Source organism: Apteryx mantelli, chromosome 22 (genome assembly GCF_036417845.1).
Source record: "Apteryx mantelli isolate bAptMan1 chromosome 22, bAptMan1.hap1, whole genome shotgun sequence".
Classification (NCBI taxonomy): Eukaryota; Metazoa; Chordata; class Aves; order Apterygiformes; family Apterygidae; genus Apteryx; species Apteryx mantelli.
The window spans coordinates 5,718,186-5,744,294 of NC_089999.1; the positions used below are offsets into that span (position 1 = coordinate 5,718,186).

Sequence of the window (26,109 nt, forward strand, 5' to 3'; positions counted from 1 at the left end):
CCCTGCTCCGCCCGCCTCGGCTGCGGCGTTGCACAAAGCAGGCCGGAGGCTGCGAGCAGCGGGGCCGCGCGGGTTGCTCTGTAACGCGAGCCGGGACCTGCGGCTCCAGAGCGTAGTTTCACTTGTTTAGTCTTTCAGTCACTGGCCTCTTTTGTGTCCCCAAAATTGTCTTGCTCTGTTGCTTAACGATTAGATCAAAGACAGAGCAATGTGCATGCTCCGGGCATTACGTTTATTCTCTATACCCTTGCTGCTGGCCTGAGATAAAGGGAGGTTTTGAAAGGGAAGGCAGCAAATGTCAGGCTTGTTAGCCAGCTCTGCACAGCCACTGCAGGGCACCTGGAGAGCAGTTCTGCTGCTTCATCGCAAAGAAAGATAACAGATGTAGCTAGATGTTTCTTAGCGCCCTTAAAATTTATCCTTTGCATTAACTCATTTGTTTTCTTTCCCTGGACCATTACTTCATGCTTTACAATAAAACTACAAGACATGCTGATTTTTCTGCAGTGACCAATTGTGCCAGTAGGGTTGGTGCCTGACCCTGCTACTAGACCACCGCACTTCGAAAGAGCCAAAGATAAAAGCTTGCTTGGTGCCCACATCCCCCCCGGTGTTGTTTTAAAGCAGTTTACCACACACAGCCGGAGAGAGGGACCAGGGGTGTGTGTGCAGCACATACAGCTGGACACATGGAAGGTCCTGCATGTGTCATTTGGGGCTTGAAAAGAGATAGCAGTCGCTCTTTTGGTGTTTTTTTCAAACAAGATACTAAAAATTGATGTGAGCCCATCCTGGGGGATGCAGGCCTCAGTGCCCCTGGGCCAGGAGCCACCGCTCGTCCCGCATTGATGGAGGGGGACGGGGACGGCAGAGGTTCAGCTCAAAGCACGTGCTGTTGCCACCACCGGCGTTTGTCCTGCGCAGTGGCCTGAGAGGAAGGAGGGAGATTTTATACCAACAACAGGGTTTTAAGCCTCTTCCCCACACAACCCTGCTTCTCCCCACAGGTAGGGGATGGAAACAGCCCTCAAAAGCAGCTAACGCTTAAACCAGCCGGGCAGGATGCAGGGCGGGGGGAGACTTTTGGCCAGGGACCGGGCAAAGGAGGCCTGCGGGTGCCGGTTCTGCGAGGAGGGGAGGCCGAGGGCAGCGTGGGGCTGAGGGGAAGCCCTGGGGGGATGCCACGGTGCGACGGGGTGACTGCAGCCCTGAGAGGAGCATGATCCGAAGGGGGGGGCCGTGGGGCTGAGGAGAAGCTGTGAGGCTGAAGGGAGCGTGGAGCTGAGGGGAAGCCGTGGGGCTGAGGGGAACGTGGGGCTGCAGGGAAGCCGTAGGGCTGAGGGGAACGTGGGGCTGAGGGGAGGCTGCGGGGAAGCCGCGGGGCTGCGGCGGCTGAGGGGAGCACAGCCCTGAGGGCAGCGCGGCGCCGAAGGAGGCCGCGGCGAGCAGGCCCGGGCGGGCGCGGCCGCGCTGCCCCGGAAGGGGCGGGCTGGGCCGGCAGGGCCCGGCGGCGGCGGCGGCAGCGGCCCCACGTGCGCGGCGGCGGCGGCGGCGGCGTCATGGCGGAGCGGGAACCGGAGCCGCGCGGCGGCGGCATGGCGGGCGCGGACTCCCGCGGGGTGCTGCGGCAGGGCCGCGCCTTCCTCGACCTCTTCTGGGACATCGCCAAGCCCGAGCAGGAGGTGCGGCTGGCCGCCACCGAGAGCCTCCTGCGGCACCTGCGGGACGGCAGGAAGGTGAGGCCGGGGCCGGGGCGGGGGGCGGCGGCGGCCGGGGCGCCGTGGGGAGAGGCGGAGGCGAGCATCGCCGCGGCCCGGCTCTCTCTTGCAGGACGACGAGCTGCAGTACACCCTCAGGCGCCTGGTGGAGGGACTGGCGGCCACCCGCGAGGCGGCGCGGCCCGGCTTCAGCCTGGCCCTGGCGCAGGTCAGTGCTCGCGGGCGGGCGGGCGGGCGGGGGCGGCCCCGCAGCCCCCGGTGCTGCCGCTCGGTGCTGAAAGCCGCGCAGCTGCGAAGCTACGAGGTTCCCGGGGTCCCGCTCACGCTGCGGCGCTCTGCGCTGCTTCAGCAAACGCCCTTCGTTTGCAGGGTTTGGCCGGGCTCTGAAACATGCTGCGTTTAGAGCTGTCGGGGCTTCTCGGCACGGGCTTGGTCCCGGCGCTGGGATGCTTCCTGCGGGAGAGCTGGGAAGGCAGCTTCAACCCGTGCTTCAGCGTTTGTCCGTGCTGCTTGCGTCTGTGCCAGACCAGAGTCCCGGCAGCCGGGTCGTCGGCAGGACGCGACCCCGTGTCGCCCAACGGGCTGGTAGCGCGGACGAGCCCGCCTGCTTCCCGCTTGGATCGGGGCCTTGCCAGTGCTGCGCGGCTTCGCTGGTTCTGTTTTGGGGTTGTGCGGGTAAAGCAAAATGCTCTCATGCCATAAAAAGCAAAAAAAAAAAAAAAAAAAAAAAAAAAAGGTCAGCCAGTATATTTATGTCTAACTGGTTCTTATCCTGCCGCACGTTTTCCTGATCTGGGTGCGCTCTGTTCTGGCCTAATAAAGCAGCACGTCTCGTGTTCTGTTCAGCTCGGCTTTGGCTGAACTCCATAAAGTGTCGTAGGATGTAAGAACTGCAGGCTGTGCTGTCTCACCCATCTCCCCAGGTTTTGCAGGCTTTTGAGGAGATTCCAGTGTGCAGTGTCCTGGAACAGATAAAAGAAAAACACAATCTGGAAAAAGTGAAAAAGGTGAGTGGGCTCATAGCAGCATCAGCCAACAAGTAGGTTAAATTAACTGTTTTCTGCTCTTTGAAAGTTTGACATCTGGATACCATAGCTTTTGGAGTTCTTTTTAAGATAAATGACTATAATGGGACTTGAAATATTTGTAAAAACTGGAAGTTGATGGTATTGTCATCTAGCCCTGTCTTAGCTGAGATTTGCACATGTGCCTGAAAAACAGTCTAGGATAGTGGTTCTTAAACAGTGCAGGGAGTTGCTCTTGGCTGTATTATCTTCATATGAAAGGACATTCAAGACCAGATCTTCCAGACAGTTTGTTCTGCTGGTATGAGCCATAGCTGAATGTGAGATCTAACCCATCAGTGGGGTGGATTGCTACTCTGATTTTTTTTCTTCTTTTCAGAAACTTGTGAGAAATGCTGCTTTTGGAAACTTTTTTGGAGTTATGGCTCTGTTTCAATCAGGCCGGCTTATTAAGGTAACGTTAGTATTGTTATGGTATTTGTCAGTAATGGTTCTGGAGTTGTCTTGAAGTGGAGAGAGGATCTAGAGGGAAAGGCTGGCTCATTGGCTAGTGCATGAGATGAGACTTTGGAGCATCAAGTCCACTTCATTTCTTTTGCCTTTTCCGTAGGCTTTTTGTGCCTTTTGAATGTCTATTCCTGATACATAACAGAAGTTAGCATTGTGCATTTGGAAGAGTGTGGCACGAATCAGTTGTGAGATGCTTTGATGCTCATGTAAAAGGGATCATATGAATCCAGAAGTTGACAGTTGGTCACCAACAGCTCAACTTCATGGTATCATGTGATATTCTCAGCTGGAAGTTGAAGATGGGAAGAAAAAGGATGGTTAAGAAAACTTGCATAGATGAAATAATAGTAAATCAAGCTTGGAGAGACTGGATGGAGCTGGGGAGGTGGATGGATTAAGTGATTACCCTAAATGTAAGAACTGTGTCAGATAGTACAGGAAGTCCCTACCTCACCTGGAAGGAAGGGATCCTTTATCATATACAGCCAGAAAACACCATATTGGGAAGAACTGAGTTGTATATCAGGAAGCAATTGTGTAGGCTTCTTATTGTAAGTAGACATGTGGGTCTCAGAGTGGTTTATTATCTGAGCCTTCAGCTTAACCTTAGATATATGTTCTCTATTTTTGGCTTTCCAGGACCAGAAAGCTCTGCTGGAGAGCATCCAGCTTCTCCAGCAGTTGGCACATCATCAAGCACACCTCAGAGATCTCCCTGGAAAAACTCTTGTTGACATCCTTTCTGAGGTATAGACTCAGTATGCGTTGGATGGGAGGGAAGACTTTGCTTAGAGGACTGCTTTTCCGTTGGTTTGTTCATGGTTGAAAGTAAGAGAGGAGGTTGTGGAAGAGTGAATTTAAAATGCAACAGCTATTTTCTGTATTTGTGGGCAGATGCCTTTATTCTGCAAATGATTCCCTTTAGTCTGCTTTCATCATGGACAAACCCTTATTCTGGCTTTTCCCAGTTGACTTGTTTGGGCGGCACATTAGGTCCTCTGCTCTTTTGAAGACAGATGTGCTGAAAACTCTGAACAACAAAGCTCCTTATATGTGCACCAAGTTTCTAATATGTTACTTGGGCCCAAGGCTGAATTTTGGGCTATTGGGAGTGAAAGGAATGTAGGAACAGGGAGTAAAGGAAGTCTGAGTAGGTAGTAAAAGGAAAAAATATCTGTTTATTTCCTTGGTTTGCATGGATATTGTTGGTAGTCGTGAAGACTTACAGCATTAAATCAAAATTAAGCAATACTTTATATGGAAATATTCCTGGTCATCTAATCTTGATGGAAGGTTTTAATGTATTTTGAATCCTATCTTTTAATAAATACAAATGAAAGCAGTTTTTATGCTTTTTCTATCTTATTGAGGAAAACATTAGGTCCGGTTTCCTCTAAAACATTAAATGCAGTTGTTTACCAGTAAATCCTATTGAAATAAGTAGCTCCTTTTTTAGGTAATGTAATTGAAAGCTAATAGAAGAGTGTTTTGTCCTCCCGAGTGCTGCATGGCAGTACAGGCAGGAGCAGTCAGACTGCAACAGAGCAATTGCAGCTGGAGTCAATGGACAGAATTGCTATTTAATGACAACAGGTTGTCCTTCTCCACATGGCTAAACACCTGCGGCCTGTATGGCAATACTGGACACAAATTCACTCTTTATTTTTGGTTGCATCATCACAAAGAGAATTTCTACAGTTTCCAGAACAGCACAGGTTTTTAAAATATCTGCACAGTAGGGCATTTTATGAACATACTGCAGAGTGAGCTAGTAAAACACCGTCAGGTGTTTCTTGTCTGCTCTCTCATCTGCATTCCTCCTTAGGTTCCTGAAGCTGTGTTTGAGGAGGTCCTATTTGGCATCTTGCAAGCTGACCTCACTTCAGCCTTCAAATCTCCAGAGAACTTGCATCTTTTGCTTGTGGGCATACAGAAGTTCCCTGGTGTTCTGAAACCTAAAAAACTGAAGAAGCTGTTTGGCTCACCTACTATTGTAAATGAGGAGAATATTCCCAGGTAAGTTTTTGAGTAAGGAACATAAAATGCAATGTCCTCAGCCTCTTGGTTAGCAGTGAGAGAAATGTGGCTTTCATTCTGACACCTGCTTGTATTCACCAGGTGCTGCTGACGGTTAGGCACTCACTTTTGTGTAGGTTCCTAAATTATAGATAGCTGTGTTTTTCCTCCTAAGTGACACCTGGCTGTCCACAGCCCGTGGTGCTCTGGAAATGTTCTGCTCTCTTCAGCAGGGTGAATTTGGCCTTCAGCAATCCTTTTCCAAGTCAGATCTCTCACATTATATATATATTTTTCCTAGACTTGTAGAACTTCTGCAAAGTGCTGCCAAGTCTGAGAAGAAGGACAAGAAATTGCCCAGTGTAGGGTATGATTTGCTACAAGTTTCACTGAGGGAAGGTGCCTTTGAACTCTTCTGGAAAGAAGCGGTGGAGAATGAGCTAGTCAAGGAGAAATCAGGACCTGTGAGGTTTGTTGTTTTAAAACAAGCTGTTTTTTGTTTTCAGTATTACCTGATTATTATGTTTCTTGCCCCAGTCCTGCTGCTGCTATGGGGTGGGATGGAAATGATGGTTTCTTGTGAACAATATGAGAACATTCATTTTGGATTATTCAGGTATTCGTGAGAAACTTAATAGGAAGCCTAAATCCAGAAGTTATCAGTAAGATTTCTGTCAGAATTGTGACATTTAACTACTTTGGGCTTAAATTTAATTAGGGCAGCACATAAAGGTAATGAACTTCATCAGGTGTAAAGCTTGCTCCTGCAAGACTAAGCTGAACTGCCCCCTCCAAGTGTTTGGGAGGGAGAGTTGTTCTGCTTTGCTGTTTTAGCACTGCAGCTCCCGTGTAGACAAACTCTATTTCTAACATTTGTGTTTAATACTGCTGAGTTTGTGCTTTGTTGGGTGGACTGAATTGAAATGTCTAGCTATTATTGGGCTCTGTCGGTTTGGGATCTGACATGGTCTGTGTTTTTAAATAGGTTATGGCTGTGGCTGGAAATGATAACTAGTAACTATTTCAACTTTTTTTACAAGACTAATACGAGATATTTGTAAGATTCTCAGATGTCTGTTGGGCCTGGTGCTGTATAAAAATGCTGCAAAATCTTTAATGCAAATTTGTGAGCGTTTTGGAAGAGTATCATTTAATTTGGACCATAGCAAGACAGTTTGTGGCTAGGTTAAAATCTTTCTTAGATCAAGAGTGTAAAAGTTGTAGGGCTGCACTTCTGAAGAATTTTGTTATTACATGAATGTCGCTGTGAAAGGAAACTGTTTTCCAAGCCTGAGCAGTTTAAGTCTCGTGTTACTTGGTTCAAACCAGTATCTAGACAAGTCTAAAAATTCCCTTTGTATGCTCAAAAGTGTTGCTTTTTTAGCCCAGTTTCCTAGAGAAATGAGGCTGATGCTGTCTATCTAATAACTCTTGAGCCTATTGGGCAATTCTGGTCAAATTTGGCAACAAGTTGCAAATATAGATAAGTTCTTATAAGGTCTGTGGAAATAGAAACCTGGGGAGAAGAGATCCAGAAGGTGTCTTGGCTGATGAAGGAGGTGCTGGTGAAGACTCATCTATTTCTAGAGACCAGAGGACACATTATGGGCAGAGATCGTATAACTTTCCCAGTCACAGGAAACACTTACGGCAGTAGGACTTTTGAACGCTGGCGAGCAGGGTATTTTTGACTTTCTTTTCGGCGTGCTCCATGCAGCCTGCCCTACCACCGCTTTTTCTCCGTCTTATCCTTGCGTGCGGTTTTACTGCTGTGCCTCTACCTGAGGGAATCCGCTTTGTTTCCACTCAGTTACATGTGCTACCGGTTGCTGGGCAGTGCTCTTCCGCTGTTGTCCCTGGATCAGCTGCGGATGGTTCTTAAAGGGAGGGTGATGCAGCACTACGGAGAACACGTGGTGACAACTCAGGTAGGTGTTCTGAGAATGCTGCATGCTTAGGGTTAAAGGCACTGTACCGAATAGCAAATCCCCCCTCCCGAATCCTGGTTACTGATGTTTTTGTGTAAGTAAAGTTTAAGTGGTTTTAGACCTTTGACTTTTACAAAAAGCAGGGTTATTGTATGGCTGTTGGTTGTAACAGGCTGAGTATAGGCTGTATTTGATCTTCATTGCCGATTGTGTATTGTTATTCAGACTTACTTTAGGGGGTTTTGAAATTGTTCAGCACTGACCCTCCTGCTTTCACTGATGTTGCTGAGAAAGCTCTAATGATGGTGGAAGCAGGGTAAGGGCTGCCCTCAGCACACTGACAGTGTCATATGTCAACCTTTAACAGTGCTTTTGACTTTGCACGTCCGGAAACTTCTTTTCTAGCTGTAATTGTGCTGGAGGCTGCATGAGCATTTGAAGGCAAAAGCAAAGAGGGATTACTCATGCTTTTATGTACTTCACTGCTGTGTTTGATAAACATCTCTGAGGCTTAAATACAAACTTGATTTGGATGTTGGATTTTGGAACTTCTCCTCTCTCCCTCCCTCCTGGGAAGAAAACAAGCAGCATAGCCCTGCAATAAGAGGAGGAAGAATAAAAGGGAATACTGGTAAAAACAGACTTTGGCTTGGCCTTTATTGCTAACTTAATGCTAATCCGTCTGCTGTGGGCCTCAAAACTGTTGTGTCCTCTTGGGAGAGGAGGGACTTTGCAGTCTTTCTGTCCTGGTACCAAAACAACAGCAGAAATGCAGTTTTTCTCTGGAAAAATGCTTACCACAGTGCCTCCCTTAATGGAACAACTTTCTCCAGGGCTTATCTGCAGACTCAGTTGTTTTATTGTATCTTGTTTTGTATGGCTCCTGCAGAGTGAACTAGGCTGTGTTGTGCATCAAAAGACTTATTAATTTAATTTCTGTCAGAAACATACAAATCTACTGAAGTCTAAAAGACTGTCTGACTAAGCTGAAAGTGAAGCTCTTAGTACTGGTGATGATGAGGAAGTAGGAAAGATCTTAGGCTGACGTTTTTGTTCCTTAATGCAGCTGTTTATTTTGGAAAGCAGATGCTGTTATCTTACACTTTCTTCTGGGATTCTGGTTGCTGTGGGAGATGGAACTAGATGAAGCTTTAATCTGGTATTGACTCTAAATTATCATCTTCTCAAATCCAGGTTTTTAACGGGAGCACTTGATTTGCTTTTATTGAGAGATGATTGATGAAACCCCCATTGTGAGTTATTAGCCTGTTTACAGTAAAGATTCTGTTGGAGTTTTTCTCATGGCTTTCATACTGCTGCACAAGTGTGGACTTACCAACCGAATGAAAGCAAGAGTTTGCTAGGTTGTGCTTTGTATGAAATCTCTTGTGGTGGTATATGTGTTATGCTTGGATGGATCTGCAGTTACTTAGGTATTTATAGACCCTTTATTTAAAGACCAGTATTCTCTAGACTTTCGCTACTGTTTCTGCTCCCACCAGGTCACTGTATTGAACATGACACTAAACAAAACAAGTTGGTTTATTAATTTTCTAAAGTTACATTACATTTTTGGAATGAAGCCACAGCTTGCCCCCTTTAAGGTTTCTCCAGTTATACTTTTGTTTTTTCCAGAACAAGTGAATGGGGAATGAACGCTGTGGGCTGTGAAAGAACACCAGGAAATGGGACTGTGGGTGAAATGGGGCATGTTCTGGTAGTCCATGTGCTGGTGGATGATATTCCAAGGCCAGCAGCCAACCATCTGTACGCTACACAGATCAGTGGCAGGACTGAGGATGGGCCTTAGCACAAAACAGCAACCCTTCAGAACATGGGTTTTAGGTTGAAGTTGAACCTGTCAGTTCCCCCCTCCTTTCAGAATATCTCAACGCTTCTGAAACAGCAGAGAGAAAAGATGGAATTTCTTCTACCCACTGTGGTTTATCAGGCTCCAGAGCTACTAGATGAGAGCAGAACTGATGTAGGGGCATTTTTTGAATAAAGGAGAAAACAAGACAGATGATGTGAGGAACTTCTGGGCCTCTCCCCCAGCCTCTGAGCCTATGAGCTTACCCGCACTGGTCAGCGTGTAGTCCAGCCTGCTGAAGCTTGACTGTTTGGGAAAGTCCAAACTGAAGAGTTGATGCTGGTACATGCCAGGATTCTGTGGTTTCCTCCTGGTATGTATGTGAGGAAGCAGCTTGGCTGACCATGACATGAAATTGATGGTTTGCAGGATCCCTTATGGTAAATATTCAGACACATGACTTTAATTTTCATATTGCAATCAGATCTGTGCAGTGATTTGAGTTCCTATAGACACTCAAGACTCAGTGCGAGTTTTCTAACCTGCTTGTTTGGACTGTGTGTTTCAGCTTCCGGACCGATTTAAATTTGCTCCAGAGATGGAAGCATATGTAGATGCGTTTCTGAATAGCTGTGATGATCCGGAGAAGCAGCTGGCAGTGATGATCGGCTTCTCTACTCTCACCAATCAAGGTTATCCGGTGGTTCCCAGCATTTGGAGGGTAGTGAGACACCTGCAGCCAGTGGCATTGCAGAAATACATCAGCTGGCTCAAAGACATGTTCCTTAGGCCAGACTTGGACTGTTGTTTAGACTTTTCAACTAATCGGCAAAAGCAGAACCAAGAAAATGTAAACATGTGAGTGTATTAATGATGCACCTTCCTCTTCTTTTTCTGACTTATGATTAGAAGAGCCACCTGCGTGAAGTTTGGTTTGGGCCGTCGGTGTTTGCAGTAGCCAATTCCCTTGCCATGAGCAGGCCATTGTCTCCTGTTCTGTTCCCTCTGTCCTAGAAGACTTAACCTTGACATCTGACACTTTTGCCACGGCAAGACAAACAGAGCAGATCACTTAGTTCCATGTCCCAAGAGTAGCCTGTAAATACTTGCTATGTGTTTGTAGCAATTTCCAGTTAGGAAAACTTCTCAGAAAAATGCTTTATCCGCTTTCCTGGCACTGCCCTTATGTCACTGCTCAGTGAATACCCCAGCTTGGTGCTGTGGGTACTGGGTTACTTGCGGGGAGGCCTCTTTTAAATGATGTAAACTATTAAAGCAGCATGTCTCTGTGTTATAACTTGTCAGTAGAATGAAGTTATAGGTGCAGTACTGCAGTTTTTGAGGTGCTTTTCGGTAGAATGCAGTACCTCAGTGGAGTAAGATGGACCATCTTTTGCATAGTGAGAAGGTTATTTCTCTTCTTTTGTACCTGTTGCTTTCTTACTGCATAACCCACTTTGCCATCTTTAGCTTAAAGCCTCTGAATGGCTGAAAGTCCCCACAGGACTACGTCCAGTGTCCCCTCTTGCTGCAGTTGACTGTGTGGTTTGTGTAATTCAATGTAGTGTTCAAACTACTGATTGTGTCCACTTGCTTATTGAAAGAGCTCAACATAAGATGGCTCGATTAAGAAAATGGATCATCCACCGACTTGTTAGTATCATTGAAAGCCCTGTGAAGAAAGAAGAGAACCTTGTAATGGACATTTCCAGGTGGGAATGATTTAAAGACTGTTTAATGTCACATGTAGTTGGAATAATTCTGTTTAGTTAGAATAGTGCTATAGAGCTAAATTGTCTCCATGGGACTAGACAGATCGATCAGTGAAAATATTCCAGAACATCTAGTCATTTAGAAGACCAGGTTCTGTTTTCACAAATAACTTCTGCAAACTTAGCCAGACTCTTCACATAAGTAATTTAGGTACTTAAAATCAACTCAGCCTCATTTGTTTTCAGTAAGCTTTAGGTTCCTGGTTACCTAGACTGTTTTGAAGGTATTATTTCTAATCCTTGCATCAATTCTTGATAGTATTTATCTATCAGTTTAAATGTCTTGGAGAATATGATGCAAATCTGACAGCCTGAGATGAGTGCTGTAGTGTGTTACCTGAAGTAGTGCACTTCTACTTCTGTGAAGTCCTGAGCATCCTTCTCTCTTTACCTTGTGTACCTTAAGGAAAGGGGCTTATTGTAAATAGTGACATCTCTCAGGACATTCTTGAATAAAAATGCTAGGTAAATATGTCGTGTGGTGTTCTATTTGGTTTGTACACATGGACTATTTTTGCTTTATTATTTCCAAGCTGACTCTTAATTTTTTTCTCATCTTCTATCTGTTCTAGGTTTTGCTTCTTCCATGCTTTCTTTGAGACCAAGAAAAAAGCTTCCCAAATACCTGAGACAAATGCCCTTCCGTCAGAGCCCCTAGATGAACAGGCTCATTCACTGGCAGCAAACTACTTCTTTGGGTAAGGATTTTGCTTGCATGATTTATGCTTGGAAATTTCTCTCCTTTCCTGAGGATAAGATCACTCTGCAAATGGCATGGCAAGAGATTTGGGCTTTTGAGCTGCTATTGGAGCATTTCTTTTTGACCCCAGGAGCAGGAAGTTACTTTTTTTAAGGAAACCTTAGAAATATTTCCCAAAGATCCTTAATTTGTGTCCAACAAAACTGTATTTTTGCATGGCAAACCTGCTGAATATGTGTCTGATGATCAGGTAGATGCAGAGTTGAGTTCTCTGAGAGTGCTCTACCTGTGTTGGGTATTTTGAAAAGGAAAAGGCCGTCTGGTTCCTCTCATGTGAGCATGCTGGTTGCTTCCTTTGCAGGTTACTTCAGACTTTAAACACCCTGACTGTCTTGGGGGATACAGCAGAGGCTGCAGCCTTGAGGGAGAAGCACATCCATGGTGTGACTGCAGATGGGAAGCTGTGGATCTTTCTCCTTGTTGAGTATGCCAATGAGTTGCTTTCCAGCGAGAAGCATGTCAAAGCTGTGAAGCTTTTTACTAAAGAACAGAGGGATGCTTGGGAGAGGTGAGAGGCTTGGAAAGCTGGGTGCTGAGTTGGTGGGATGAAGAAGGTGGAAAAACCCTACTTATAGTCTCTCTTTGGGCCAATAAAAGCATATTGCCTGTATTTTCCAGTCCTCCTCTAAATGTCCTGGCTGCTGTAGTGGAACCGTTTCATAGGCAGTGGCAGTTCTGTTTCTTCCTTTTGTTGAGGATGCAGCACCTGGGACTGGGTTTTGGGATGCCTTCTTGTTCCCTCTCACCCCACTCTTTTCTTCTTGTTCTTTCTGTGTGTTAAATGTCTATAGGTGGCCATGTCCTTTTCCGTTTTCATTCATAATCATTCTCCCAAACTCAATTCCAAGTCTGCTAATTTTTTCTCCTAGTAATGTCTGTTCTGAGTTCCCAGTGACTCTAACTTGCCCTTTTCTGAACTCGGTCTCCCATGAAGGTCTACACCTTGACTATAGTATTAAGAATTCAGCCTGTGCTGAAATGCAGAGGTTTTCATAAGCTACACAGAGGGTGAGATGCTGTTGTTGGGTTAAGATTTTATCCTACATGTGTAAGCCCAGTATCTATAAATTAAACGTTGAGTACAGAAAATGGTACAGTGGCTGTGGTTATGTTTTTAGTTTGATCATATAGAGAGGATTCACTGTTGTAATTGTGAAGGACTCATAAGCTTTTCTTTCCTCAGAACACTTCAGTCTGTGAAGAACCTGCAGAAGAAGGAAAATAAATCAGACAGTGCCAAAATCTTTGCTTTCCAGCAACTTCTGCTTTTAATGGCCATTCATCTTTTCAAGGTAACACCCCTGAAGCATACTTAAATGGTGTACAATGCGCTGATAACTGCTGCGCTTTCTGAACACCCAGCTAGAGTTTCTTTGTGTTCAGAGATCCATTCTTTTGAAGCCTCTAGCTTCTTAAATGGACAATTGGCAGCTAATAAGCTGTGATTCTTATACTGACTGCAGACCTCAACTTATGAGAGCAGAGCTTGGCCTGAGCATTGGCTTTGCCCTTGACTTGCTGCATGAGTGGAACAATTCCTGTTTTGTTTCATACTTTTTTCTGCAAAGGGGTCATAGTAGCTGATTTTAATCTGTACCTATCCAAGGAAGAGATCCTTGGATACAGGATATATTCCTTGTGTTGCTGTTGGTAGCAGGGAATTCACAGGGTGGGGTGTTTGTTTGCTATCAAACAGAATCCAGCTGAAACAATGGAACTTCTGAGTGACCTTCTGGACTGCACAGAGAGGGCGTTTAGCAAGGAACCCAAGAAGAAAAAGACTGGTGAGTCCTTCCTGCAGAAAGAGATGGGGTGGGATTATTAATGCTCTGTCAAAGACAGTGGCAGTTCTGCATTAGTGAAGCACTCTGGCAGCATCGGTTGTGGCTTAATGCACTCATCTCCAGGAGAATCGCCTCTCCCCTTCTCTATCCTTCCTTGTCTTTCCAAATCTCTTCCTTGGATAGGTACAGGTAGGTACCCATCCCAAGTGGGTTTCACTCCTGCTTGCCCCTTACAGGACAGGTGGGCTGCAGAGCTGACTGTCGGTCAGATGAACAGCAGCCAAGGGAGTTCACTCCCTTTACATCATTGATCTGTGCTCACTGACAACTTGACCAAAGTGGTGGTTCCTGCCTGCCAGGGCAGAGCTAGCGCTCTGTGGGCTTTTGTAACAGCCAGCAGGCCTGAAACTTGATGCTTTCAAACCTCAAGCTCTGGGCAATGCGAATGTGCCCTGTGTGTGGCTCCAACCTGTTAGCTGCTTTAAGCTAGTCCTGGTTTAGGGTCTGGGGAGCTAGACCGAGACTCGATCAGCAAAGAACCTGACTTATTCTTATGACTTCCTCTCTAATGGTCTTATTGTTCTCTTTAAATCCCTGTGTAAATTTGAAGGTACTGTGAAAGTAAGACCTATAGTTCTATGAGGACTTGGTTGTATGTAGATCAGGGTTCCCAAACTTTTAGACTAATGGACCTCTCTCAAACCCCAGCACTTTTCATGATTCCAGACTTCATTGGAAACACTATGAAATAATATACTTTTGCTGACTAGCTGTTCGTTCCTGTGCAGAGAACTCAGAGCCAGGATGGGTTGAGGTGATTGTGGAAATCCTTCTCTCCCTCCTTGCCCAGCCTAGCCTGCTTATACGTCGGATCTCCAAGAGCGTGTTTGGAAGGATATGCCCTAATCTGACCAAGAGAGGCCTGCAGCTGATCTTGGATGTAAGTGAGACACTAGAAGGGATTTTACTGATTGCCTGGCTTGCCCTTAACAGATATAGAAGCATGTATCCTGGCTATTCTCTATTTTGGGATTAAATAAAAGACTCCTTGATTTAGAAAATGGGTCTGGCATATGCACTACTGAATTTTAAAAGCAGTGTGCAAGACATTTTCTTTATGGGAGCCGGTGTCTGCTTATTTTTGGCTGTATTCTTTGGTAGTTTTAGGCTGAGGAAATTTCTGGGTCAGTTTTAATAGCTGGTAGGTTTTATATGTGAGTATAAATAGTAACCTTTATTTTTTTCTAGACAGGCTAAGCTAAAAATAGCTGACACTGAAAATCTGAATTGGTCACATCACTAAGTAAGGTGATGTCTTCTGAGACAGTAATATATGGATTGCAAGATCAGCCGTCAGGCCCTTTATATGATGAATCTAGTACATAAGTTGTTACAAGTCAAAATGATGATCTCTCTCCTATCTTCTGTTTTCTCCACCTTTTTGTTACTTATAGAAAGAACTTAACGCATGTTATGGATTTCCATAGGTAGCTGGTATAAACATGTCATTATAAGCCAGAAAGCTGAATGCTGTTACTTATTATGTCATCATTCAGCTGCTCATCGTGCTGAAATTAATGTCCGTTGTGCACAAGAAATGCATCAAAATAAAATATTTAAAAAAAACAAACAACCCCCCTTTTCTGCAGGTTCTTGACCCATACCAGGATCAGGATGAAGAAAGTGCTGTTGTTGTGATGGAAGAATCTGACAAAAAGATCAAATCTGCACCGGAGGACACGGTAACTGATTCATCATTACTTGCACCAAATACTTTTCAGACCGTCACCATTTAAAAATAATGGTCCTTCTGATCTGTGGTAATAGACGTAATTGCATTTCTTTGTCTTAAAGAAAATGGCCGCTGCTCTGTTAAGATTTATTTTCAATGTGCTAAGTGCAAATGTCATGTTGAAAGTGCATGTTTATTAGCCTTTTGGCCTTGAAGAAAAATGCTGTTGAAAATATGGCTGTTTGAATAGATGACTTCCTGACAACAAATGACCATGTCCTGAAAGTAGCACAGGCTTCTCTTTTTTGCAGCCGCAGACTGAATCAGTGCTGTGATGCACAGCCATCTGGATACAAGATCTTGAGTTTTAATAGCTGCAAAGATTTGACTCATGAGCATTATGAGCATCAGCAAAAAGGAGAGTAGGATAAAGGCTGTTACTTCAGTTACTCCTTGGAGGCTTCTCTTTGAGATTCATTTAATATGTCTTGTGAAGACCTGGTATCTCTCTTGTTGTCTGAGATGTACTTACTTGTATCTGAGGGCTGTAGGCAAGGCTGGGGCTTGTTATTTTGTTTCTGAACAGTGACATACCTGAGAATTGAGGAGGACTGGAAGAACTGGGCTCAGGAGATGAACTTTTCTTTCTCAGGATGATGAAAGAAGTGGAGACTCCTCAGATGAAGGTGGCTCTGAGGAAGAGAATGACAGTGGAGATGAAGATAAGAATGAAGAAGTTGATGAAGATTTTCGCAGTCAGCTGATGAATGTTCTCCAAGCAGGGAATGCATTGGTAGGTTTTGACTGTCTGGCTTGGTACAGATGCCAGGGGAGTGTGGGGTGGTGAAAGATTGTGTAATGCCCACATTCTACTTAAGCCCTTGCAGCAAGAGCCCTGACAGTCATCTTTGTACAGCATTTGAAGCAGGAGGTCAGGATCTTCAAAGAAAGCTGTGGGAATTAGTCACTTGTTCTCTTATTTAATGTTAGTGGGTCCCAAGTGCTTCTGCTTGTCAATTTTAGCCTGGTAGCTTGGATTCCTGCCTGCCATAAATGAGACTGATGTGAGCTAAAGCACTGAGATGCTGCTATATGGTGTCTATATTGGCTGGCCTGTGCGAAGGAGTGTGATCCCTGTAGGCCATTCTGGAGACTTCTCGTAGGAGAATTGGAGTGTGTTTAATGATTTCTATAAAGGCTGCTGACATGGCAACATGTTAACCTCTTTTACTGAAGGAGCAATAGCAGCCAGTGTCAAAACCCCAGACCTCTTCCCTCTCCCAGTCATCTGTCTTTTTGTTGTTAGCACTTTGCAGCCAGGATTACCTGGTAGGAAGCACGGGCTGGGTTTCCCGTTGATCTGAGCATCCATTTTGTCTCCCCCGGTTGCTATCCAGAGTCTGGAGATAGCTATATCCCTCCTGTGAGTCTGTTCCCGAAGTGGCTGTGGTCCTCCTCACCCTGCAGGGTTAGGGCAGTCACAGGCAAGTGAGTGTTGGAAACTTTATTTTTGAAATACATGAAATAACATGTAGTTTTTACTTTCTAAAAAACAAAAGGGAGGAGATGAGAGCGATGAAGAGCTGGATGATGAGGCTATGATGGCTCTTGACGAGAACATCTCAGCTCTCTTTGCGGAGCAGCAGAAACGGAACCAGGCAAAGAAGGATGAGAGAGACAGGATGCGGAAAGAGAAGATCCTACGGAGGGATTTCAAGATTAAGGTGGGAGATCAGTGTTTGGTACAAAGGCTTCTGGCTCGCTAGCAAGTTGGGTATAGTCTACTTCATGCAGTGGGCTGCTTAGACTAAATATCTTGGACACTTACTTATGTTGTAAGCTTCTGGAGGTTGGGACTGGATTGTGCAGCACCTGGCACAACAAGATTGTGGTCAGCGAACGGAGCTTCAGATGCTTACTTCTAAACAAAACCCAGTAGGTTGTCCTGTCAAAAAGTGAACGGTTTCAGTTTGCTAAACAGAAATGTTTCGGAGTATTAGCTTCCTCCTCTAGCTACTCAAAGGTAGCTAGATGCCTGTCAGTTTTTGTAAGCTGGACAAACTTGATGTACATAGCGTGACATGCATAAAATCCCGCTGGTAATTTTGCTTTCCTCTAGTTTGTTATGCTAATAAAATCAGGAGGATTATGGTGAGACTCCCAAGTTATTTGTGTCTGTAATACTAACCTTGGGCCACCTGGTGTCAGCATGGTCTGTCCATGGTGTTCAGCATCCAGGGACAGCTCCAGCCACACTCTTACAGAAACATCTGGTATCAGATTAGGCAGGAGGCTGAATGGTGTAGCAAGCCATTGGTTTTTCTGCACTTTTATTCTGATCTTGTGCAATAGGAAGCTGATTTTACACTAATGCACTGTCTGGAAGTCAAGGAGGGGGTTGCAGGGTGAGGGGGGTGAAAGCCATCAGTCAGTGGAGCTAGCAGAAATCTGTGCCTATTTACAGTGACTGCAGGTCTGGCCAGGTGGCAGTGATTCTTGTAACTGCTGTTGCTAAATGGTGTTTCTGCACAAAATAGTTCCAAACTTTTAATCGTCAGTTTTTCATGCATTACAAGTGACAGTGGAAAGTGTGTGGATCTCAGCTACAAGTGATGGTGGAAGGTGTGTGGATCTCAGCTGCAAATACAGCCTTCTTCAACCCCTCTGCCTTCTGTGTGCCCTGCTCCAGTCTGAAGGAGCTGCTCTGGGTAGATCCATCATGTTTCCCTGTCTGCGTGAGTTCCCAGCTCAGTAACTCTGTGTTTGCAGGTGCTGGATCTGGTTGAAGTGTTCCTGAGTAAGCAGCCAGAGAACCCCTTGGTGTTCGACATCATTGAGCCCCTGCTTCAGGTGATTGAACAGTGCATGAACTCAGACTCTGACAAGCAGGAGGTTGACTTCCTCCAGAAAACAGCCCATATCTTCACGTAAGTGTCCTTAGTCCTTCAGCTAGTAGGCAGGGGCTTTTGATAGACACCAGCGGTCTTGGTTGAACCCCCGCTCTGGAGCTGGGTCTTTCTGAGATGGGAGAGAGTTGCTGTGCTTATAGATTATGTAGGACTGTTGCCCATCCCCAATGATTAGTCATAACCCACAGGAAAACAATCAGTGTCTGGGTTCTGCGGTCTGAGGGACTTCAGGTGCCAAACCTGTCTGCAGGTGGAATCCTACAGATCAAATGATTGGTATTACGAGCGTAGTACTGTGTTGCTGAATGTCTCCACAGGCCCCTGAGAACCGAGTCAGACCCTGCAACAACTCCCCATGCTTACAGAGTTGCTGCTGTGGCTGGAATGAAACTGCCAACAGCTTATTATTGAGACAGGCAGAGTGCAAGTTCTCTCTGTTCATGGCCAGGAGTGAGGCACAATACAAGCTAGACACAGGCATAATGCATGTGGCATGATGTGATGGGTCCTCTGTACGTCGCTCCCTGCCATCCCCAGCGCTCCTGTGAGGCGTTTTCAGCACTGTTCTCCACCCACTGTTTGAGAAGCAGCTCTCTGGTGACAATGTTTGAGGCAGCCACTTTTACTTTGTGTGAGTTTTGGATGAGAGTTGACTCTGCTGCCTAAATAGCTGCTTGAAGGTGAAGAGCAGTGAGTATCCTCACCTGGCTTGCCGCAGCAATAACTGCCTCTTTTGTTGCCCACGGCTAGCACTGTTTTTGTTTTGAGCAGTGGGAGACGCTGGGTTGCCCTAAGCCCAGTGACAAGGGTTCATAGCCATGGATTCCACAGAGCTCTTTCCGTAGGTAATGGCTTTGGGTGCTCATGGCCTGGTGTGTCCTTAATGCTCTTTTAGGAACTCTTTGTGCCGCGCTAAGCAGTACTGCAGGAGAGTGGATGCCCTGCAAGAAGATTTGCATGCCTTCGTGGAGAGGCTTGTGAAAAAAGCATGCAAGCACACTGACTCTTCAGTGGCTCTCTATTATTTCAGGTGAGTGCTAAAAAAGAACTTTTCTACTCTGTGCTGCGGGCAGGGCTGTGACCGTGGCTGGTCTGTAAGCACAAAGTGTTGCACATTAAAACACTTCAGAGAAGTGAGAGACTCCATGAAAGCTGGATGCCAGCATCTGTGTTTTACATGAGGAATAGTCATCCTGGCAGTTTGAAGCATTTCCAGAGATGTCCTTTTTGTGGTGATCATCTTCTACGGGCCCTGTGACACAGAAATGCTCTGGTCCAGGTTTGTTGGTAGTGATGGGAAGGACTCCCTTGGGGCTCCATCAGGGAGTGATGAATTGCATGTGATTCAGATAGGGACGAGTGTAATTTACGGTCCGTCTGCAGTGATCATTCTGTAAATACTGTGTTTACCTGTCTCCACGATAACATAACAAGGACAATAATGATTATAGCTTCTGTCCATACGTACCAGTATTTGTTCCTTTGCTACTGAATGCAGGTGAATTAGGGGTCTCCATGATAAGGCTGTGTATCTGCAAATCTGAAATGTGATATCTGAAATGTGTATCTGAAATGTGAGCAATCCTGCTGTTCCCTGGTGTCAAGGGGAACACCATTTACCAGCAGGCTTTCTTGGGGCTTGCAGGCAGTTTCAGGAGGACTTTGATACTCCTGTCTGGGATTTCTCAACAAAACTCTATATGTGGTGGGTACCATATGCATGTCAGCCTAGTGCCACTGGGTGGTATCAGCTGTGCAGGAACCGTGGTAGTTCCTGGCAGCGCAGGCCTGGCTGTGTGTGCGCTGCACAGTCTCCAACAGCCTCCTGGTGGTGCCAGTCCTGAGTGGAGCTGCCTTCTGCATGCCCCGTTAATGTGACATTTCTCAAAATTAGCAGGCTGTCAGCACGCGCTCTTGGTTGACCTGCCCGTGTTCTCCAGGCCTGCAGCAGCCCAGGCAGGGAGAGCTGCGCTGCTGACTGGGCTCTGCAAGTCCTGAAATCCTGGACAAATGGAGAAATGCTCAAGCTGTGCTAATCAAAACTGACAGCGAGCAGCATGAGTCTGGGGAAACCAGGACATGAGGCCGATCGTGGGGTTGTCTCTGACTGCGGTGACAGACAGCGAAATGCTGCTGCCTCCTTATATTTGCCTTTAGATCTGGCAAGAGCGAGTGGGTTAGCCTGAGGGTCCTCTCAGACTCCTTAAGCTCCCTCAGTCCAGAGCAAGCCGCCTGCCTCCCTTGGTCTCCCTCCTCAGGTGGCTGGGTGGTGGCACTGTGACAATGTGGTAACTGCTACTTTCTCCCCTTTTCCATTTCTCTTTTAGTGCATCCTTATACTTGCTCAAAGTATTGAAGGGAAACGTGTCCGATAAGACACCGACTCCTCGTACCCCTCTGCCAAAGAAACAGAGCAGCAACATCCCGCAGGCCTGTCAGGTAAGACGGCAGGCTGCTCTTGTGGCAGTGTTTTTGCCGGTTAGCTTGCATTACCCCATTTCTCCGAGTGGGCATTGCTTATTCAGGCTCACTCTTCCTGCTGCCTGCAGATACCCATCCATAGGCTTTCTTCTCCATACCCTAAGTTGTCTCATTCCTCATCCCCTTCCGGCCCTGTCCCTCCTGTTTTTGCAGTGCCTGCTTGCACACAGCCACCAGGGGCTGCTGATGTACAGTGGATCTTAGGTTAATTGCCTAAAAAGCGTGATGGGTATTTTTGCTGCTCACCTGGCTAGTTTGTTATTTTTCCATTAACACAGTCGCTCAGTTTTTCTGGAAGAGTGTTGAGGGGCAGGGAGCCATGGGGCAGTGATGAGTAAGAGCGAACTCCTGATCTCTCTGAGGTCTGGGCTGAGTTAGCTCAGGGTGAGGAGAGTGTGGAACAGTCCTGATTTCAGTGGTAGCTGTGCGTGGGGGGAGGCTCTGCACCTGGTTGTGCTATATGTGTTATCGCTCAGGGAGCCTTACTGTCTGGTTCCCTTTCATCTACTGTCTCTGCTGAATTTCACAGGTCTCTGAAATTTGTGACCCTGTAAACTGGGTGGCCCAGGCCAGTCATCTCCACTAGAAGCTTAGGGAGCAAGGTTTCTCTGCCTACTCTTGCCTCTGAACTCAAATTGTGTGCAGGAATTGGTGCCTTAATCCTATTGGGTTAATTAAGGAAAATAAACAAGGTTACCTCATGACAAGAGAAGACCTGGAAATTCTAAACACTGAGATCTTATTTGGGGCTGAAAAGGTAGCCAGTGTTTCTGAGGCTTAGTGAGAGACCAAGAGTGTTAATTTGAGCAACTCTTGCTTGTGTCAGGCCTCCCTGGTAAGAAAAACAAAGTGGAAGCTTTTGATAATATAAACAATACACTTGATGTTGAGGCTAGATCAAGAGGATGCTTCACAGCATCTTTGCACAACTTCCCAGGGAAGGATATACATGGAGGAACAGGGCTGTGATCTTGTCCAGCCAAAGAAGCAGCCAGCAGCTAGTTTGAGGGGAATGACACAGTTTGATGGGTGTGATGCTGCTGGTGTTGATGTTGGGCTGAGGCTGGTGAGGCTTTGCAGCAGGGGACTATGGACAGAAGCGTGATGTGTTTTCAGTGAGCAGCCCTTTGCGAGTGTACTCTAGAGCTTTTCGGTAAGCAGCAAAGTGGGACTAGTAGAGATCCTGTGATGCAGTGGCTGAATTTAGGGAAAAGCCTGTGACTACAGAAGAAATTTTATGTAGTAAGCAACATCTGCATGGGAGGGTTCCGTTTTTTTCCCTATAGATACACATCTCAAAGAAGTCCCAAGTGTGCTTCACTAGGAAACTGGGCTCATGTATTTCAAGCTCCACCTCCCCTGCTCCACTCTAGCTTGTGTCCAGCTGGAGTAGCAGTGGGAGTTTGGCCTGTGAACGGACACAACGTTAACGTGGCTTTAACTTGCTGCAAGGCCTTGGACAAATTGCTTGGGCAGACGTGCACAAAAGACCTATCTGCTGTTGTGAAAATCCCAGCCTCAGTCTCCTGAGCCTTAATTTTTCTTTCTCCCCTAGAAAGCTGTGCTTCCCTGGCAATATGATAACAGTAGGGAATGTCAGGATGTGATGCGTGTTCCTTGTTCATCCCTGTGACATTAGTTTAGATGTGTACGGACTGTGCAGGTCTCAGTTGGCTACTGCGTGTCTTGGTTTCTTATTGCCCACCAGAGGGGGATATTAGAGTATTTTACACATTTCTGGGATTTTGGGCTCTCTGATCAGAGCTGGGGCTTATCTGCTGGGTACCTAGAAATAATGGATATAGCTGCTAAGTATATGTAGCTCCAGATCTACACATTCAGACGTCACCACAGCTGAGAACACCATGTGCACAGCGCAGCTGCTGTAGGGATGGTCTTCGAGCATGATGTCAACCTGACGTGTGCTGGACATGCCCATCACAAACCTAGAAATACAGCTCCCACCCTGCATGCTGTTTACGTAGCCGTATTAGAAAGCTGTGCTGCACATCGCTAACACGGTCATACTGCTGTCGGCACTGCCATGGGACAACACTGGGCCCCACTTTGGCAGTGCTTCATGGCACTGTGGCCAGCATCATATAAGCTACCCAAGGATATCTAGTTGTTGGAAAAATCTCAATGTGCCCTGGCAGAAGTGAATTGCTTCATTGCTAGTGATTCATCCTCGTATTTTACTGGTGTTTTGTTTTGTTTTTGTTTTTTTTAATTCTGCTTTTTCCCTTCAGCTTTTGAGCACAGGCAGCCTGGATGTGGACAGGGTGACTGTAATATATCAGGAAGCACTGACACAATTCTTGTCTAAACGAAACAGTGCCCTTACAGCCTCAATGTTCCTTGATCTTTTCAGCCGCTTCCCGGTAAGTGTTGCTACCTGTGTGGTACACTGTCTTCCGGTGGCTCCGAAGTGGAGTCGTAAGCCTGGGGAAAGTAGGGGGAGAAACCTGCAATTTATTGTAAGGCTTTTAAAAACTGCTCTAAGATTTTTGAGGATCTTCACCTGCTCAGGCTCCTAGTGCTGGATGTTTTGATGTTACTGCTGCAGAAGAGCAGGATCTCAGTTACGGCTTGGGTTGGGGATAGTGCATGGAGAGTGCAGGTGAATAGAATGTTGCTCTTTATAGAATGCCTTAAGAAGCCCTAATTTTCTACCCATATTCAAGACAATGTGGATGAACAAAGCTTGCATGCAGGCAGCAGGGGCCAGCTTGTTTGAACAGCTGATGTAGCTCCTGTCCAGCTTTGCTCTATGTGCACACTCATTTTTCTTCTAATGAGGCTGTAGGACACAGAGTCTATTGGAGTCTAATCTGCAAACTGGATGTTCAAACAGTGTCACTGTCCAAAATCTTTGAGGAATTTCCTGCGGACTTGACCCATGCCTAGAGCTGACCTCCCCTGTGAAGACAGCCAGTTTTTAAGCAACAGGCCTTGGGTCTGAATGTGGTGCAATACTTGAGGGGTTTTTAGGTCAGAGAGTGCGATGGAGCCAGTTGCCAAAAGCCCTTTCTCAAGCATCATCAACCTTTTAGAATTGATGTCTGAAGGGAGGGTGGGAGGAGATGCAGGCTTGTGTAACTGGGGGAAGATGATCCATACTTTCAGACTGCAAGGGAATTCATCCAAGAAAGAGTTCTTTTGCATACCAAGTTTCTTGGGACACCAGGCTGGGATAACACTAACACTGGCTAGTGAAACGGAGGAGAGGGGTCCTGTGTTGCCAACTGAAGCAGCGTGCTTAAGATCTGCAGGTTGCAGAGCCTCTGATTCTGTTCCTTGCAAAAATGTCTTTTAAATCTTTGAGCACATCCCTTTTATAAAGTAAAGCTAATGCTTTACATATTGGCCTGTTTTAAAGCTAGCTTTTAACCACTTGCTAGACCTGTCTATTTTAGTAGTTTCTTACCCAAAAAAGAAGCCATTTTGGGTGATGTAGTTAGTGTAGCCATCCACATAAACTGAGGTGTGAACTGTGCAGCAAACTGCTGCCCATGCCTTGTCAGGGCCACACCTTCCACGTCTGGTAGATGGCCTTGGAGGTCCACAAGCAAGGTTTTTGTAATCCACTTGCCTTCTCATTTCTTGTGTCATTTTCTGGATTCCTTGTGCCCCTAAAGCTTGAAGAATTTTACCTAGGAACATAAAAATTGCTCATTTAGGGCAGATAAGAGGTTCATCAGACTTAGCACTTGCTGACAGTGACACCTTCTCTAGAAATTTTTTGATCAAGATGTGTTGCAGGCAGCAAGTTTAGGATAGCCTGTGAAGCTTTCCTCCTGAAGCAGTTGTTTCTGGCCCCTTTTTCCTCCCATAGCATGTGGGATCAGGTCTTTCCCCAAGCTCTGACATTCTCCAGTCTAAGTCAGCATGTTCTCCTTTGCCGCTGGGACTGCGCCTCCTGCATGAAGTGAACTGCCTACATAAAGTGTCAGGCAGATGCAGACTTAAATTAAGAACAAGGCAGAACACAGGAAGTAAAATCTTGGCCTGATTTTTCCAAGTCAAGAGTCTTGTTGATTTTGATTTCACTGTGATCAAGATTTCACCCAGGGCTGGTGTGAGCAAAACTGTTACTTTTCAAATAAGCTGTTGTTAGTCTCTGGGCACTTGTCTCTCTTGTGGCATTTTCTTCTTGGTCAAGAAGCTGTGTAAAATATAAATTGTTTTTCTTGAAAAACAAATTTGCCTGTCAGCAAACCACTAACAGACTGGGTCTTTCTTTATTACAGATCATGTGTAAGCCATTAGTAGACACTCTTGTCAAGTCTATCACTGCAGGAGCCAGGCAACATCAGCAGGTAAGAAAGAACGCAAACAAACAAAGCTGTATTGAACAGTCAATTAGAGAAGGCACTTAATCACAGCAGCTCGGATGATATTTAATACACTTATTGCTGCCTTTAGGGTTGCCCATTTTTGAGAAGCGAGCTTCCTGGGAGGAGAGCTTTTGCAAACATTGGCTTGCTGCTTCAGGTGTGTGACTGAGGTTGTGGAAGTGGCCTATGCGTTCATGGTCACAGACGTTCCTTGGTAGCACTTCTTTTAAAAACTGCCTCATTTAAAAATCTGTAGCTTGCGGGACTGAGGCTTGTGTGTTAGATGTTGCCTTCAGTCATCTTTGCCTTGATTACTTTCTTATCAGTAAGATGTTCCTCTGTATTAATGCACCATGCTGTTATTCTAGTCCCCTAATGCTAAGTCAAGGTTAGCTTCATGAGTCTGTTCTGTGCCTTGCCAGCTGTCCTCCATTTTCCAGGCCATGTGGGTCTGGGTCTCGTTAGAAACCACCTGTACTATAGATCTGATTTTTAATGGTTGACTGCATGTGCCTGGCTAACACAAAGTGCATGGAGCCTTATCGATAAAGCGTTGCAGGGTGACTGCGCAGCTCACTGCTGCATGACCGGCAAAGGAGGCCTGTCTGGATTTTCCCTGCAGCATCCACTGCAGCAGCGGTGCCTTCCATGTAGTCAATAACCAAAACCCCTTTAGGCCAGTAGCGTTGTCTTGAACTTTCCCACCCCCTAGCTGTAATGTGCATCTGTCCCCACAGAAGTGCATCTAGATTGACCTTTCTGTTTCATAAATAGCTGTTTTATTGTTTCTGATGATTAGAGGGAATGTGGAAGGCTAGGTATGTGTTTACTTTAAAGCTGCTTTACATTGTTAGTGCAAACTGCAGTTATTTCTGCTTTCAGGCTCTTTTACCCGGCTCTGATTAAACAAAAATGGCTCTGAATGGCTCTGATTAAACAAAAAAAAAAGAAAAGAAAAAGAGAATTAAGCTATTAATAATCTCAGTGGACAGAAACAAGGATGTGTTACACAAATAACAAACAAATTAATTAGAAAGCACCTACTTGATCCTATCCTCAAGAGACCAGAACAGCATCCTCAGCAAACAGCTTCATTCATGTGGATATCTTTGCTTCCCCACAGGGAATAGCACTGTTCTTCTTTCAGGGCTCCCACAGCTATCTGCTCAAGCTTCGTTTCCAGAGTCTGTTTATCTGTGGGTGAGAGGAGTGAGGAAAGATGTGCAGTGTGCTGTGTGTGGGAGAGTGGATAGAGAACATGGATATACGACTGTTTAAACAAAGGCAGCGTGGGGAGTAAGCCGTGGAAAGCCTTTGGAGTTGCAGC

The 26,109-nt window shown here is 45.9% G+C and overlaps 1 protein-coding gene across 1 annotated transcript in view; it reads left to right on the forward strand.

The window, feature by feature from the left end:
• Positions 1–1,555: 1,555 nt before the first annotated feature.
• Positions 1,556–26,109, forward strand: part of MYBBP1A (MYB binding protein 1a) — a 60,173-nt gene continuing 35,619 nt past the window's right edge. Inside the window, exons 1-23 of the mRNA XM_067309658.1 lie at positions 1,556–1,736; positions 1,831–1,926; positions 2,642–2,725; positions 3,123–3,197; positions 3,893–4,000; positions 5,079–5,269; positions 5,571–5,738; positions 7,080–7,197; positions 9,576–9,865; positions 10,612–10,719; positions 11,352–11,477; positions 11,841–12,047; positions 12,723–12,831; positions 13,236–13,323; positions 14,112–14,263; positions 14,973–15,065; positions 15,708–15,848; positions 16,615–16,779; positions 17,825–17,982; positions 18,860–18,994; positions 20,292–20,403; positions 22,695–22,826; positions 24,696–24,764. Of these exons, the coding sequence (XP_067165759.1) occupies positions 1,560–1,736; positions 1,831–1,926; positions 2,642–2,725; positions 3,123–3,197; positions 3,893–4,000; positions 5,079–5,269; positions 5,571–5,738; positions 7,080–7,197; positions 9,576–9,865; positions 10,612–10,719; positions 11,352–11,477; positions 11,841–12,047; positions 12,723–12,831; positions 13,236–13,323; positions 14,112–14,263; positions 14,973–15,065; positions 15,708–15,848; positions 16,615–16,779; positions 17,825–17,982; positions 18,860–18,994; positions 20,292–20,403; positions 22,695–22,826; positions 24,696–24,764 (3,102 nt within the window). The 5' untranslated portion in view covers positions 1,556–1,559. The remainder of the gene's footprint in view (positions 1,737–1,830; positions 1,927–2,641; positions 2,726–3,122; positions 3,198–3,892; positions 4,001–5,078; positions 5,270–5,570; positions 5,739–7,079; positions 7,198–9,575; positions 9,866–10,611; positions 10,720–11,351; positions 11,478–11,840; positions 12,048–12,722; positions 12,832–13,235; positions 13,324–14,111; positions 14,264–14,972; positions 15,066–15,707; positions 15,849–16,614; positions 16,780–17,824; positions 17,983–18,859; positions 18,995–20,291; positions 20,404–22,694; positions 22,827–24,695; positions 24,765–26,109) is intronic.